A 16,882-nucleotide genomic window follows, 5' to 3' on the forward strand; every position below is an offset into this window, starting at 1 on the left:
AAAAAGGGTCTGCTAATGTTGTCACAAAGGTTTTATAATATAGGTCGGTCAGTCCATCTGGACCTAGACTTTTCCCTGTCTTTAGTTTGTTAACAGTGTTGGTAAACTCTTCTCTAGTAATTGGTGCGTCTAACTTCTCTGCTTTGATCTTTTCTAGAGGGTTGGGGCCATATTTGGATAGGAATTTTTGGATTTTGTGTTGTCTGGTAGTTTTTTGTTGGGCAGACAAGTTTCCCTGGTCTATATTGTATAGCTCCTCGTAGTATTGTCTAAATGTTTCTAAAATGGATTTGGAGATTGTGTGTTTCTGGCCTTTTTTATCTATTATCATGTCCATCTGCTGTTGGGCTTGTCTCTTCCTGAGTTTCCTAGCCAAGAACGCTCCTGCTTTATTGGACCATTCATATATTGTTTTTTCAGCCCTCAATATTCTCTTTTTTGCTGATATGTGTAATAAATGTTTAATTTCCTCTCTAGTGGTAGTAAGTTCAGTGAGGATTTGTGCCGCTTGTTTCATTTTATGTTTTTTCTCCAGTTGTTGGAGTTTTGAGATTAGGGAGTTTAGTTTTGCTTCTTTTTCTATCTCCTTCTCCTTCCCTAATCTAATGAATTCTCCTCTAACAACCGGTTTATGTGCTTCCCATATCAGTAAAGGTGTACTGTCTGGGGTCGAATTGTTTTGTAGGTATTCCTTTAGCGAGTCCTTTATCCTTGCCTGCGACTTTTCAGTGTCTAGCAGATCTGGATTAAGTCTCCATATGAATTGGTTTGATCCGACTGTGGGGAATTGTAGTGTAAGATAGATTGGCGCATGGTCAGATAGTAGTTGTTGTCCTATATTGGTGTCAATTGCCCATTCCAGGTCTGCTTGTGTTAGAAGTAGGTAGTCTATTCTAGAGTACTTGGCGTGGGGGTCTGAGTAATGAGTGTAGTCTTTTGTTTGTGGATGCTGGAGTCTCCAGACGTCCATGAGTCTTAGGGAGAGTAGGTTTTGCTTGATGTTTTTAATGGCTTTGAAGGGTAGGGAGGATTTGCCGTTTGATGTGTCTATACTGGGGTTTAGTGGTGTATTCAGGTCTGCACCTAGGATAATCATGCCCTGTGCAAAATCATGTATTATATTAGTGGTTCTGTTTATGAAAGCTTCTTGTTTTTCATTTGGGGCGTATAAAGCTGCTATGGTGATTACTCTGTTTCCATGGTTGCCTTTAATGAGAAGATACCTGCCCTCTGGATCCTTTTTGCTGTCTGTGGCTGTAAATGAGCAGTTTTTGTGGATTAAGATGGACACCCCTCTATTTTTACCCTCCTTTGAAGTGGCATGGTAACATTGCGTAAAGTTCCTGTCTCTCAGGACTGGGACTTTGTTTTCTTTAAAGTGCGTTTCTTGGAGGATAGCAATAGAGGTTTTTTGTTTATGTAGGAATTTTAATAGGGACGAGCGTTTTTCAGGCGTGTTTAGGCCATTTATGTTCCAGGATGTCACCTTCAATTTTACTCCCTTTCTCTCAGCGTGGGGATCCCCCTGTTTAGGTGGCATTATCTCCTAAAGGGTTTGGTGAGTTGCTTGTCTTTGGTTGTGGCCTCCGCTTGTTTTAAGGGGTTCGGTCGGTCAGGTTCTCCTGTAAAGGTTCACTGTTACAAGATGAGTATCAGTACAAAATATCTGTACGGTGGATGAGAGTGGAATCCCCTTTGAGAGGTAGTTTGAGGTAGGCAACCAGTACCCACCCCCAAGTACCTACTCAAATTCAATTAGGGGTGTTGTCAGAGAGCTTGTATAGCAGGCTCTCTGGTGTGGGGTGGTGATGTTGTATTTTTGACACTTCGCAAGTGAGAGGTGAAAAGTCTTTTGTATTAAGAGCAAGTAACTATCTATAGGACCCTTATTTGAACGAGATACTTTGGACCCAGAATGTATACCGCATTCTCCTAACTCCTGGCTGTTTAATTGCTGTGGCAGAGTGGAGTGCCTTGCTGTTATGCATATTGAGCAGATGGATGGTGTGGCTCAGTATTGGGGATGTCACCTCTTTTTTCTGTACTTTAGGGTTTGTAGGGATCTGTAGTTCCTTGCTAGATGTATGGGTGTTGGTATGTATATGTATGCTGCTCATTCTCACCTTCATTAGATTGTCTTTCTATTGAGTCACTTTCATGTAGCAGTGTTGGAGGTGGCCCCGGTCCCCGCAGAGGGCGGAGTACGGGAGTGCAGCGATCCAGGGCTCTCCGTGTTGGCTTTATTAGTGTAAGTAGAATTTATTTTCTATTTTTTATTTTCTGAGGGGCTAGTCGCTTCTGGGACAACTTGATAGGTATTGCTTAGTCTTATTGACCCACGCTGCAACCCAGTTCCTCGCCCCTCCCCCAGCAGCAACCCACACACCGATATCATCCAATAATTCTTACAATGCATATTTGTGTTAGTATCCCCTAGTAGAAAAGTTAATGAAAACAGACCATTTCATCAAAGAATGTGTTCGTTACATAACATGTATAGGATTACGCAGGGGATAGGGGCCTCTCTCATAGTGTCCATCCGTGGATGGATAGTTCGCGTTCAATGAGTGGATTGTGAGGGGAGAGGGGCCTGGCTACAGCCTATGAAGAGGCCGAGGTGACTGTCTCTTTTTGCGGCTGGGTTTGTGGCTTACAGTCTATTATGATGCTGAGGCCTTAGCCGCATGTTGGCTACTTTACGGAATATAAGAGTTGTTTCCGCATGTCCGCAGCTCCAAAGCCCAACAGTGCGGGAGATTATAAGAAGTGTTCATTATGTCTCATTAGTTTGCTCTGGGGATGATGCAGAGGGCGAGACTTATTGCTAAATTTTGGGGAAGGGAGTGAGGATTAAGTCTCTGCGGATGAGGGAGCGGGTTGAATCGCTTGAGCGGAAAAACTTACAGTTCGCTAGTCCTGTTAGGCCACGTCTCCTTCTTCTGAGCACGAGCGGCTTGCCTCGTTGTGGGGAGGTGATCCCCTGCTCCTGTGTGACATAGCCGGGGATTGAGGCAGATCTTCATTTTCCTCCGTGTTCACGGGCTTGGGATCTGCAAGGCGGTATTCCTCATACCAGTCGGGCAAGGCGACCCTGGGCAGACTTAAGATCTTCAGGAAGCCTGTCAGGTCGTGTGGGGTGCGCAAGATGGCGGTACGGCCTTTGTGTAGGACAGTCAGGGCGAAAGGGAATCGCCATCTGTACTGGAAGCCTTTCTCCTGCAGTACCTTTGTGAGGGGTTTTAGCGCCCTTCGGTTCGTGAGGGTGATTAACCTCCCCGGCGTTCTATTGAGATCGCCAGGGAGGCTGCGGGAGGGTTTTTTTTTAATAAAAAAAAAACTATTTCATGCAGCCAACTGAAAGTTGGCTGCATGAAAGCCCACTAGAGGGCGCTCCGGAGGCGTTCTTCCGATCGCCTCCGGCGCCCAGAATAAACAAGGAAGGCCGCAATGAGCGGCCTTCCTTGTTTTGCTTAGATCGTCGCCATAGCGACGAGCGGAGTGACGTCATGGACGTCAGCCGACGTCCTGACGTCAGCCGCCTCCGATCCAGCCCTTAGCGCTGGCCGGAACTTTTTGTTCCGGCTGCGCAGGGCTCAGGCGGCTAGGGGGGCCCTCTTTCGCCGCTGCTCGCGGCGAATCGCCGCAGAGCGGCGGCGATCGGGCAGCACACGCGGCTGGCAAAGTGCCGGCTGCGTGTGCTGCACTTTATTTGAAGAAAATCGGCCCAGCAGGGCCTGAGCGGCAGCCTCCGGCGGTGATGGATGAGCTGAGCTCGTCCATACCGCTCAGGAGGTTAAAGATAAATCTTGATAGAGAGAGATGGACGTCTCGTTGAAGAAAATCTCGTCCTGCGCTCTGGCTGCCTTCATTATGTCTTCCTTTAGTTGGAACGAGGAGAGGCAGCAGACCACATCTCTCGGTGGGTCTCCATCGGAGCCGCGTGGTTTTAGGGCTCTGTGAGCTCTGACGAACTCTATTGGTGTCTCTTTAGCTTTGTCGAGGAGTTCATTGAAAATTGCAGTAAGGGCGGCCACTAGGGAGTCCGCATTAACGGTTTCTGGTAAGCCCTTTACTCTTATGTTTGATCTTCTCCCCCTGTTATCTAAATCTTCCAGGTGCCTGCAGTGGTCTATCAGACGTCTGTTGTGAGCGACCGCTGTATTGTGCAGCCATTTTAGTTTAGTGTCCCTCTTCCTCCCGGCCTGCTCTATGTCTTGTATTCTGATGTTGATGGCGGCTACTTCCTCTCTTACTCCTCCTACGACAGTTGTTATGGTAGCTTTGATTTCTTCTGCTAGTGCCCTCATATCGTCCATTGTGGGCAGATCTGTTCTAATTGTCTGCATGGCGTTAGGCGAGCCCTTACTTTTGTCTGGAGAGCCTCCCGAGGGTGTCGGGGAGGGGGCTGTTGTTTCGCTGCGGGTCTGCGCCATCTTGCCTGCCGCGTTGCTCTGGCTCCGGGATTGGTGTGACTTGAATAACTCTGGAACTGTCTTGCCCGCCGGGCCGAAATTATCTCTTTGAGCCCCGCTGTTGGTTCTGATACGGGTCTGCATGCCCAGGTATTAGGATGTGGGCTGTATATTTAGGAGCTGGGAAAAAAGGGCGCAGGCCGCTAGTGGACAAAAAGGGCGCCGCCATTCACTCCCATAATAAATAACGTTTAATGGGCGCCGAGCAGGAAAAAAGGGCGCCGGAGCTAAATAAAGTTTACAAACGGCGCCCGGAGCTAAATAAAGTTTACAAACGGCTCCCGGAGCTGTTTAATGATTTATAACTGAGCTTGTGTTGATTTACGTTTATAAAATGCACCCGTGCCGAATAACATTTATGAAAATACTAAATATATTTATCTAATTTAAATAATTAAAACATTATTTAAAGTTTTATCCCTTACTGTTTTTAAAACATTATTCACAAAATAAAGCGATCAGTACGTAATGTAAATTGCAATATATTTTTTGGAGTCACAATTTGTAAAACATTATTATCCACATAATAAAGGGGGGTCTTAGGTTTAGGCACCACCAGGGGGGCCTTAGGTTTAGGCACCAACAGGAGGGTCTTAGGTTTAGGCACCAACAGGGGGGTCTTAGGTTTAGGCACCAACAGGGGGGTCTTAGGTTTAGGCACCAACAGGGGGGTCTTAGGTTTAGGCACCACCAGGGGGGTCTTAGGTTTAGGCACCAACAGTTGGGTCTTAGGTTTAGGCACCAACAGGGGGGTCTTAGGTTTAGGCACCAACAGGGGGGTCTTAGGTTTAGGCACCACCAGGGGGGTCTTAGGTTTAGGCACCAACAGTTGGGTCTTAGGTTTAGGCACCAACAGGGGGGTCTTAGGTTTAGGCACCACCAGGGGGGTCTTAGGTTTAGGCACCAACAGGGGGGTCTTAGGTTTAGGCACCAACAGGGGGGTCTAGGGGTTAGGGGTAGGTACAGGGAGGGTTACTTAGGCACCAACAGGGGGGGTCTTAGGTTTAGGCACCAACAGGGGGTCTTAGGTTTAGGCACCAACAGGGGGGTCTAGGGGTTAGGGATAGGTACAGGGAGGGTTCTGTGTAAGAGTAGGCTTAGGTATAGTTTTAGTCAAATTTTAGTAATAATTACTAATGTTTTACAAAACTTATTACGAACGTACTTATATTTATATCATCGTTATAAAGAATATTTTCAGATTTTATTATAAGAACAAACCATAAATGAAGGTTATTCACAATAATATACAATTATAACAATTAAACATATATTATTGTTTTTTTAATAAACGTAATTATAAGTTTAACTTTAGAAATAGGGAAGATTAACGTTTTCACAATTTCCGATTTTATAAACATTATTTAATGATTTATAGTTTTGTTAAACTTTATTTGTAAACGAAATATAGCACACTATTTTTATAAACCCTATTAATGATTAATTATTATTTAGAGTTTACACCCCGCGCCCTTTTTGTCCAGGCGCCCTTTTTGTACGTACACGTATATTTAGTCCTGCTCGTTTGATTTGGCTCTGGGTCCGGAGCTCAGCTCTTAAGCGTCCATCTTCACTGCGTGCCTAGCCACGCCCCGCGGGCAAACATTTCACCAGAAAAGAAACGCAATGCAGGCAAACATTTCACCAGAAAAGAAACGCAATGCGGGCAAACATTTCACCAGAAAAGAAACGCAATGCGGGCAAACATTTCACCAGAAAAGAAACGCAATGCAGGCAAACATTTCCCCAGAAAATTAACGCAATGCGGGCAAACATTTCCCCAGAAAAGAAACGCAATGCGGGCAAACATTTCCCCAGAAAAGAAACAATGCGGGCAAACATTTCCCCAGAAAAGAAACGCAATGCGGGCAAACATTTCACCAGAAAAGAAACGCAATGCAGGCAAACATTTCACCAGAAAAGAAACGCAATGCGGGCAAACATTTCCCCAGAAAAGAAACGCAATGCGGGCAAACATTTCACCAGAAAAGAAACGCAATGCGGGCAAACATTTCCCTAGAAAAGAAACGCAATGCGGGCAAACATTTCCCCAGAAAAGAAACGCAATGCGGGCAAACATTTCCCCAGAAAAGAAACAATGCGGGCAAACATTTCACCAGAAAAGAAACAATGCGGGCAAACATTTTACCAGAAAAGAAACGCAATGCGGGCAAACATTTCACCAGAAAATTACTGCAATGCGGGCAAACATTTCACCAGAAAATTACTGCAATGCGGGCAAACATTTCACCAGAAAATTAACGCAATGCGGGCAAACATTTCACCAGAAAATTAACGCAATGCGGGCAAACATTTCCCCAGAAAAGAAACGCAATGCGGGCAAACATTTCCCCAGAAAAGGAACGCAATGCGGGCAAACATTTCCCCAGAAAAGAAACGCAATGCGGGCAAACATTTCCCCAGAAAAGAAACGCAATGCAGGCAAACATTTCACCACAAAAGAAACGCAATGCGGGCAAACATTTCCCCAGAAAAGAAACGCAATGCGGGCAAACATTTCCCAAGAAAAGAAACGCAATGCGGGCAAACATTTCACTAGAAAAGAAACGCAATGCGGGCAAACATTTCCCCAGAAAAGAAACGCAATGCAGGCAAACATTTCACCAGAAAAGAAACGCAATGCGGGCAAACATTTCCCCAGAAAAGAAACGCAATGCGGGCAAACATTTCACCAGAAAAGAAACGCAATGCGGGCAAACATTTCACCAGAAAAGAAACGCAATGCAGGCAAACATTTCCCCAGAAAATTAACGCAATGCGGGCAAACATTTCCCCAGAAAAGAAACGCAATGCGGGCAAACATTTCCCCAGAAAAGAAACAATGCGGGCAAACATTTCCCCAGAAAAGAAACGCAATGCGGGCAAACATTTCACCAGAAAAGAAACGCAATGCAGGCAAACATTTCACCAGAAAAGAAACGCAATGCGGGCAAACATTTCCCCAGAAAAGAAACGCAATGCGGGCAAACATTTCACCAGAAAAGAAACGCAATGCGGGCAAACATTTCCCTAGAAAAGAAACGCAATGCGGGCAAACATTTCCCCAGAAAAGAAACGCAATGCGGGCAAACATTTCCCCAGAAAAGAAACAATGCGGGCAAACATTTCACCAGAAAAGAAACAATGCGGGCAAACATTTTACCAGAAAAGAAACGCAATGCGGGCAAACATTTCACCAGAAAATTACTGCAATGCGGGCAAACATTTCACCAGAAAATTACTGCAATGCGGGCAAACATTTCACCAGAAAATTAACGCAATGCGGGCAAACATTTCACCAGAAAATTAACGCAATGCGGGCAAACATTTCCCCAGAAAAGAAACGCAATGCGGGCAAACATTTCCCCAGAAAAGAAACGCAATGCGGGCAAACATTTCCCCAGAAAAGGAACGCAATGCGGGCAAACATTTCCCCAGAAAAGAAACGCAATGCGGGCAAACATTTCCCCAGAAAAGAAACGCAATGCAGGCAAACATTTCACCACAAAAGAAACGCAATGCGGGCAAACATTTCCCCAGAAAAGGAACGCAATGCGGGCAAACATTTCCCAAGAAAAGAAACGCAATGCGGGCAAACATTTCACTAGAAAAGAAACGCAATGCGGGCAAACATTTCCCCAGAAAAGAAACGCAATGCGGGCAAACATTTCCCCAGAAAAGAAACGCAATGCAGGCAAACATTTCCCCAGAAAAGAAACGCAATGCGGGCAAACATTTCCCCAGAAAATTAACGCAATGCGGGCAAACATTTCACTAGAAAAGAAACGCAATGCGGGCAAACATTTCACCAGAAAAGAAAAGCAATACGGGAAAACATTTCACCAGAAAAGAAACGCAATGCGGGCAAACATTTCCCCGGAAAAGAAACGCAATGCGGGCAAACATTTCACTAAAAAAGAAACGCAATGCGGGCAAACATTTCACCAGAAAAGAAACGCAATGCGGGCAAACATTTCACCAGAAAAGAAACGCAATGCGGGCAAACATTTCACCAGAAAAGAAACGCAATGCGGGCAAACATTTCACCAGAAAAGAAACGCAATGCGGGCAAACATTTCCCCAGAAAAGAAACAATGCGGGCAAACATTTCCCCAGAAAAGAAACAATGCGGGCAAACATTTCCCCAGAAAAGAAACAATGCGGGCAAACATTTCCCCAGAAAAGAAACGCAATGCGGGCAAACATTTCCCAAGAAAAGAAACGCAATGCGGGCAAACATTTCACTAGAAAAGAAACGCAATGCGGGCAAACATTTCCCCAGAAAAGAAACGCAATGCAGGCAAACATTTCACCAGAAAAGAAACGCAATGCGGGCAAACATTTCCCCAGAAAAGAAACGCAATGCGGGCAAACATTTCACCAGAAAAGAAACGCAATGCGGGCAAACATTTCACCAGAAAAGAAACGCAATGCAGGCAAACATTTCCCCAGAAAATTAACGCAATGCGGGCAAACATTTCCCCAGAAAAGAAACGCAATGCGGGCAAACATTTCCCCAGAAAAGAAACAATGCGGGCAAACATTTCCCCAGAAAAGAAACGCAATGCGGGCAAACATTTCACCAGAAAAGAAACGCAATGCAGGCAAACATTTCACCAGAAAAGAAACGCAATGCGGGCAAACATTTCCCCAGAAAAGAAACGCAATGCGGGCAAACATTTCACCAGAAAAGAAACGCAATGCGGGCAAACATTTCCCTAGAAAAGAAACGCAATGCGGGCAAACATTTCCCCAGAAAAGAAACGCAATGCGGGCAAACATTTCCCCAGAAAAGAAACAATGCGGGCAAACATTTCACCAGAAAAGAAACAATGCGGGCAAACATTTTACCAGAAAAGAAACGCAATGCGGGCAAACATTTCACCAGAAAATTACTGCAATGCGGGCAAACATTTCACCAGAAAATTACTGCAATGCGGGCAAACATTTCACCAGAAAATTAACGCAATGCGGGCAAACATTTCACCAGAAAATTAACGCAATGCGGGCAAACATTTCCCCAGAAAAGAAACGCAATGCGGGCAAACATTTCCCCAGAAAAGAAACGCAATGCGGGCAAACATTTCCCCAGAAAAGGAACGCAATGCGGGCAAACATTTCCCCAGAAAAGAAACGCAATGCGGGCAAACATTTCCCCAGAAAAGAAACGCAATGCAGGCAAACATTTCACCACAAAAGAAACGCAATGCGGGCAAACATTTCCCCAGAAAAGAAACGCAATGCGGGCAAACATTTCCCAAGAAAAGAAACGCAATGCGGGCAAACATTTCACTAGAAAAGAAACGCAATGCGGGCAAACATTTCCCCAGAAAAGAAACGCAATGCGGGCAAACATTTCCCCAGAAAAGAAACGCAATGCAGGCAAACATTTCCCCAGAAAAGAAACGCAATGCGGGCAAACATTTCCCCAGAAAATTAACGCAATGCGGGCAAACATTTCACTAGAAAAGAAACGCAATGCGGGCAAACATTTCACCAGAAAAGAAAAGCAATACGGGAAAACATTTCACCAGAAAAGAAACGCAATGCGGGCAAACATTTCCCCGGAAAAGAAACGCAATGCGGGCAAACATTTCACTAAAAAAGAAACGCAATGCGGGCAAACATTTCACCAGAAAAGAAACGCAATGCGGGCAAACATTTCACCAGAAAAGAAACGCAATGCGGGCAAACATTTCACCAGAAAAGAAACGCAATGCGGGCAAACATTTCACCAGAAAAGAAACGCAATGCGGGCAAACATTTCCCCAGAAAAGAAACAATGCGGGCAAACATTTCCCCAGAAAAGAAACAATGCGGGCAAACATTTCCCCAGAAAAGAAACAATGCGGGCAAACATTTCCCCAGAAAAGAAACAATGCGGGCAAACATTTCCCAAGAAAAGAAACAATGCGGGCAAACATTTCACCTGAAAAAGAAAGCATTTACTCACCTGGCAGAAGTCTCCGGCCTCTGGCGCGTTGCTCCCGGGACCACCTTCCTCCTGAAGTCTCCCGCGCTGACAGCCTGGCAGAGCAGGGCTACGGCAAGATGGCGCCCGAAGCCCTGTACTGGAGACAAATAGTCTCCAGTACAGGACTTCGGCAGCCATCTTGCCGTAGCCCTGCTCGCCTGCCGGTGTCGGAACAGACATCGGAAGAGGAGGCTGCAGCGGGGCTGTGGGCAATGAACTGGCACAGCGTCTATAGACGCTGCTGCCAATTCATAAGCATAGAGTGGCCAGAGTCCCGAGGCCGGGACGTCCCGCTGCTGAAAGCGGGACGTTTCCCGGGACCTCATGCAGCCTGGGACAGCGGATCCCGAATCCGGGACGTGTCCCGGGCAATCCGGGATGTCTGGTCACTCTAACCTGGGACCCAATTTAGTGGATGGCTGTCTGAGTGCCAAATGTCTTGTTGACGCCCACACCTTGTCTCCTGGAGCAAAGTGCCACTCAGCAGACCATCTCTTATCGGCCTGTTTCTTTTGTCTCTGAAAAGCTAGGCCTAAATTTATTTTCACCTGTCCCCAATGCTCCCTCAAAGCCCTCTGCCAGTCCTCCAGGGCAGGGAAGGGAGAAGAACACACAGGCAATGGGGAAAATTTAGGGGACTTCCCTGACACAACCTGAAAAGGGGACAACCCTGTTGATGAACTTTTCAGGTTGTTGTGCGCAAACTCCTACACTGAGCCGGTGAGAGAGCGGGGAAGCCTCTGGGCAGCAAGCTTGCGTCGGAGTCCGTCGGACTTACGGACTCCGCCGGCTGCCCCATTGCCTCCGCCTGCCGCAGAGCTGAATCCCCCTGGGATGCGGAGTCCGCTGCCACGTGCGTTCCGGCGGCGGCTCCGTCATCCCTTACATTATTTGAATATGTTATTTTGTCTCTTTAATCTCCTCTTTAAAACAAAATGTGGCCTTTTGTTACTTAACCTTTGTCAAGTATACACTATATGCATATATTTCTTTGTGCCATAATAAAAAGATTTAAAAACAAAATCAATGACCAGCCTATTCCCCCTGCTAATAGCAACATCACGATCGTGGACATTTGCCCACACAACTGCGTACAAACCCCTCCAAACTGCAGGAACATAACTAGTGCGTCCCTTTGGCTTTAGCGGCTGCTGCTGCAGATGTGAAGTTCACATCCACGCGGCATAAATGGTTAATATACCAGACGGTGACTTTTGTGTAGTGTAGTGCTTCCTGGAACTGTGAATACAATGGGCCTGATTCACAAAGCAGTGCTAACAGTTAGCACGCTGGTGAAAAGCCCTTTATCACGCCTAAACTCAGTTTAGGCGTGATACGTTTAGGTGTGATAAGTTTAGGCGTGATAAGTTTAGGTGTGATAAGTTTAGGCGTGATAAGTTTAGGTATGATAAGATTAGTTGTGATAAGTTTAGGCGTGATAACTATAGCTCCAACTGGGTTAGCACCGCAGTGCACAGCTGATCAAAAGTTTTAAAGTCTGGTGCACTTCACATAGAGTTTAATGGCGCTGCTTTGCATGCGGGACTTTGCACGCGATCTAAACGTATCTAAACTTATCACGCCTAAACTTATCACGCCTGTCAGAATCCGCTCTGCTGGCCTTGATTCCCTGGACTGCTTTGTTTCCTATGCAGCTTGCATAGTTCAGTCCAGGGAAAAGAGGCCTTTCTGTCAGTTTGCAAGGCTGACTGATTTGCATCCACTTGCCATGCAAATTGCTTGTCTGCTTCCTTTGAAGGTTTCTAGTATAAATGTCATTTCGTCCCAGAATTCCTTGCTCGACATAGTTCCTCATTAGGGAAACTAACCTTAGAGCCTCAGCATCTTTGTTGCTATATTCTAGTGTAGTTAGTTCTTGGGGAGTGCTCCTTGCATTCTTATTAGTGCAGTCAGGTTGTGTATAATTTGTACTGCCTATTCTGTCTTGTCTGTGCGATTGTACTATTGCCAGCGGTGGCTGATAGTGAATCGTTCTGTCCTGTTCTTAGATCGCATTCACCCTAGCGTTAGAGGCGGTGGATCTTTCTTGTCTGAACCTTGGAGTATAACCTTAGCTGCGGTTGCTACTGGTTACTGCTTCTGTCTGTCTGGAACGAACGCTTGCTGTTGTCTGGTGTGAGGTAACTGATTAGCAAGCATTCTCCTCTTGCCTGTACCTTGGAGTTTAACCTTAGCTGCGGTTGCTACTGGTTACTCCTTCTGTCTGTCTTGTCTGGAATGAACGCTTGCTGTTGTCTGGTGTAAGGTAACCGATTAGCAAACGTTCTCCTCTTGTCTGAACCTTGGAGTATAACCTTTGCTGCGGTTGCTGCTGGTTACTCCTTCAGTCTGTCTTGTCTGGAACGAACGCTTGCTGTTGTCTGGTGTGAGGCAACCGATTAGCAAGCGTTCGCGTTATCTGTTTGTTTTCATTGTCTGTGTTCATTTGCTAGTCAGGGTTGGTACGTTTTGTCACTGTTGCGCTTATTGTGCGGTGGCCGTACCATTAACGCGCTTGTCTCTGTTGCGCATATCGTGCGGGGACCGTGTTTAGCTAGTTCATTTGTTATTTTCCTTGGCGTTCAGATTGTGATGATTTGCTGTGTCTTCCTAACTCAGTTCACGCTCTGTCTTTTACTCAGTCTTGTGTTTCTGATAGCAATCGCCTCTCTTGCGATTAGCTTTCTTACTCTGGTCTGTTCTGATGTGATATGTCTACCGTCGCTGGGTGGCGACTAGATTGGTAGACATTCACATAGTCTGTCTCTGTTCTTGCTTTCTTCTGAGTTGCTACCTTGTTGCCCAGTCTTGCTAAATCGTACAATTTTAATCTGGCATCTGTGGCTGTACAGAGGACTTATCCCTCTGTACTCCACAGCTCCATCTGCTGGTTGGAATTCTCCTCTACAAATCTATACAGGGTACTTTGCTTCTGTGACTGTGGCGATTTCCTTCTGCTTCAGCGCACGTGGTGTGCGCTGACTGGAAATCGCCGCAGATCGTTACAACGCCTAAACTGGCTTTTCACCAGTGTGGTGCAATGGTTATCACGCCTAAAGTCTCTAACTGGGTTAGCACCGCTTTGTGAATCAAGCCCATTCTATGCGATGAAGAGTTTTATCTTTTCTTTTGAGGCTTGATGCAGTGGAAGATCACATTGGATGATCTGAAACGGTTTGGAGAACTGTTGCCTGAATATCAGTCATATTGACCTAGTACAACTTATATATATTGGACTGTAAGGCAGCAAATTTGTATGGTTTATGTGTTTTAAATTATATAACTAAATGCTTGCATGAATATGATTAAATGTATAAGGGCTCATTTCCACTATGTGCAGATCCGCAGTGTTTCCCCACACGTGGGTGGGGTGGGAAACACTGCCTATGTCTTTAATGGCTTTCTTTCCAGATTGCACTGGGGTGTGAATCTGGATGGCATGCTGCAGATTTCTGCAGCATGCAAAAGAATTCCTATAGCTATGCATGACACGGCTAAGCAATTCGGGCTTTGGCTTGGCAGCAGAACGGGAACTGCAGCACCTAGTGGAAATAACCGCTTAAAACATGTAAACATTGAATGCTAAATTTGAATGTATATATAATTTATAACATATTTGTTAATAGTTCTGCTGGGCTCTGACAGCCAAACAGAAATCATATCTCAATATCTTTTAACATCATGTAATTTCAAGAATTAAAATGACACACAGGAAACCGCTTTAATGCCATATTGTTTTAATTTTTTATAATGCAGACTATAATGTAATGAGAATGAATTATGTACACAGATGGAAAAAGCTCTGGGCCCTGTAGAGAAAGATATGAAGTATATACAAGATCAGCTGCAGGACTTTACCGAGCAAGCAGACAACCTCCATGAAAGAATTGCAGAAACACTGCGACAGACTGCAAAGACCAAACAAACAGCAGAGGGAGCTCATGGAAAGGCTGTGGATGCAGAACAGGTACTGATGTAATTCCTTGCATGACTATTGCAAAATGAAAACATTTAGGCAAAGGGCTGGTTAATAAAAATGTAATAATACAATGAAAACTTACCACAGTCATTAGAATAGTACAGTGGCAAAATGCACTGATAAAAACAAACCAAAGCAGTATCGAATGGATTCAATGGCCAATATGCAATTAATATTTTCTCTGTTTTCTCCTAGGAGATGATTTTTCATTTTTGATTTAAAATAATTTTCCAACACTTTTCAACTAAAAAAGTGCCAAAAAGTTGGTGAAAAAGTACAAACTAAATTATTTTGAGTATTTTCTTGCTTTCTAGTGGCTTAAAAGGCATTTTATTGACAAGTTTAAAATTATCACTTAGGAGAAAACTCAGGTGAAAAAGTGAATTGCATATGGGCCTCTGTATAAAATAACTTTTCAGCGTATTGTAATTGAAGCGCCAAAAAGTAGGTGAAAAAGTAATATCAAAATTATTTTGAGTATCTTCTTGCCTGCTGGTGGCTTAAAAGGCATTTTATTGACAAGATGTGGAAATATCACCTAGGAAAAACTCAGGAGAAAAAGTTAATTGCCTAGTGATATGCTGGCAATAGCATTGTTATAACAGACTGAACAGACTAAACAGACAGAACAGACTAAATGACAGTAACTGAACATAGAATGCATTGGCACAGGACCATTTCTAGCTACTTTGGACCCCCTAAGCAGGTTAACCACTTAACGACCGCCTAATGCCCATAGGCGTCGGCGGGTCGTTAGTGATATAGCATGGAAACGGCCGCTCGATCGAGCGGCCTTTCCATGCCAGTACACGGAGGCTGTCTCCGTGAACAGCTGGGGAGCCGCCGATCGCGGCTAGCCAGCTAACTGTAAACAGGCGGGGAAGAAATCCCGCTGTATACATCACATGGCGCTGCTGCGCAGCAGCGCCGTGATGTAGATCGGCGATCCCCGGCCTCTGATTGGCCGGGGATCGCCGGCATATGATAGGCTGAAGCCTATCCTTCAATGCGCAGGACGGAAATCCGTCCTGCGCAGCCCATGGAGGGAGAGGGAGGTAAGGGGAAGGAGGGAGCGCCGAAAACGCTGCGGAGGGGAGCTTTGAAGAGCCCCCTCCCGCAGATCACAAACAGCCGGCGGCGATCAGACCCCCCCAGCAGGACATCCCCCTAGTGGGGAAAAAAGGGGGGGAGTCTGATTGCCAAGGCTCACTCCTGATCGGTGCTGCGGGCTGGAGAGCCCACGCAGCACCGATCAGTGCAGAAAGCCCTGGTCCTTAAGTGGTACCACTGTCTTTACAACCCAAAAAAAAAAATCCAAACAAACAAAAAAAAAAAAAGTAAAAAAAAAAGCTACCACTTAGCCACTTAAAGAAAACCTGTAATGAGAAAAACCTCCCCTGGGGGGTACTCACCTCAGGTGGGGGGAGCCTCAAATCCTATTGAGGCTTCCCCCGTCCTCCTCGATCCCACAGCGGCGGCGAAAATCCTCTCAGAATGGCGGGGATGTAAATATTTACCTACCGGGCTCCAGCGCAGGCGCAATATCAGCTCTCCGCCTCGGAGATAGGTGGAAATAGACGATCGCTGTCGGGCCGCTCTACAGCGCAGGCGCCAGTCTCCTGCGCAGTAGAGCGGACCTGACGGAGATCGGCTATTTTTGCCTATCTGCGTGCGGAGAGCCACAACCGCGCCCCCACTGGTGCCAGGGAAGGTAAATAAATCAGCGCTTATCAGCACTTGTCAGCCTTGTCGAGGGAGGATTCTGGGACCTTCCGGGGGAGCCAGCGCTGGACTGCCTGCAGCTACAGCGGAGGGGGAAGCCTCATTCGGACCCAGAGGCTTCCCCCTTCCGAGGTGAGTACTAGTGTTGATCGAACAGTGCTTAGTGCTGAACATTGGGGTGTTCGGGTTCAGTTGGAGCACAGTCGAGCACCGCATGGTGCTCGGCCGCGCTGTTCGGTATCCTCCCCTCACTTATTGGCACCTTTGCAGGCATCCAATAAGTGGCAATGATGCTTTTTCCACAGCTATGGTCACACAGCCTAGCTGGCTGTGACCATAGCTGTTATTGGCCGAGCGGGTCACGTGGTTCGGGTATATAAATACCCAAACGCGCGCTCGCTCCGCCATTTGCATGGGGGTTTAGCTTGGGGTAGGTAGGAGACAGAGCTAGCGGTTAGGTGCCAGCACAAGCTTGGGGTAGGTAGGAGACAGAGCTAGCGGTTAGGTGCCAGCACAAGCTTGGGGTAGGTAGGAGACAGAGCTAGCGGTTAGGTGCCAGCACTGCCAGCCAGCAGGCCCAGATTTCTGGCAAGGTCACAGAGGCCATGGCCTAGGGCGATAAAAATTAGCAGGGCACAGGACTTGGAGAGATAAGAGGTCACATGTCAAAGTAAATCACCACTCCTGCTTTGCTCTGGTCTGCCTGAATTCCAGAGATCCCTGCATCTCTCTTAC

The 16,882-nt window shown here is 46.2% G+C and overlaps 1 protein-coding gene across 1 annotated transcript in view; it reads left to right on the top strand.

Annotated features, from left to right (window-relative positions):
- The window catches only part of LAMB3 (laminin subunit beta 3), a 2,309,994-nt gene that overhangs the window by 2,189,823 nt on the left and 103,289 nt on the right, over nucleotides 1-16,882 (top strand). Inside the window, exon 21 of the mRNA XM_068269757.1 lies at nucleotides 14,237-14,413. Within this exon, the coding sequence (XP_068125858.1) occupies nucleotides 14,237-14,413 (177 nt within the window). The remainder of the gene's footprint in view (nucleotides 1-14,236; nucleotides 14,414-16,882) is intronic.

This window comes from Hyperolius riggenbachi, chromosome 2 (genome assembly GCF_040937935.1).
Source record: "Hyperolius riggenbachi isolate aHypRig1 chromosome 2, aHypRig1.pri, whole genome shotgun sequence".
In the NCBI taxonomy this organism is placed as follows: Eukaryota; Metazoa; Chordata; class Amphibia; order Anura; family Hyperoliidae; genus Hyperolius; species Hyperolius riggenbachi.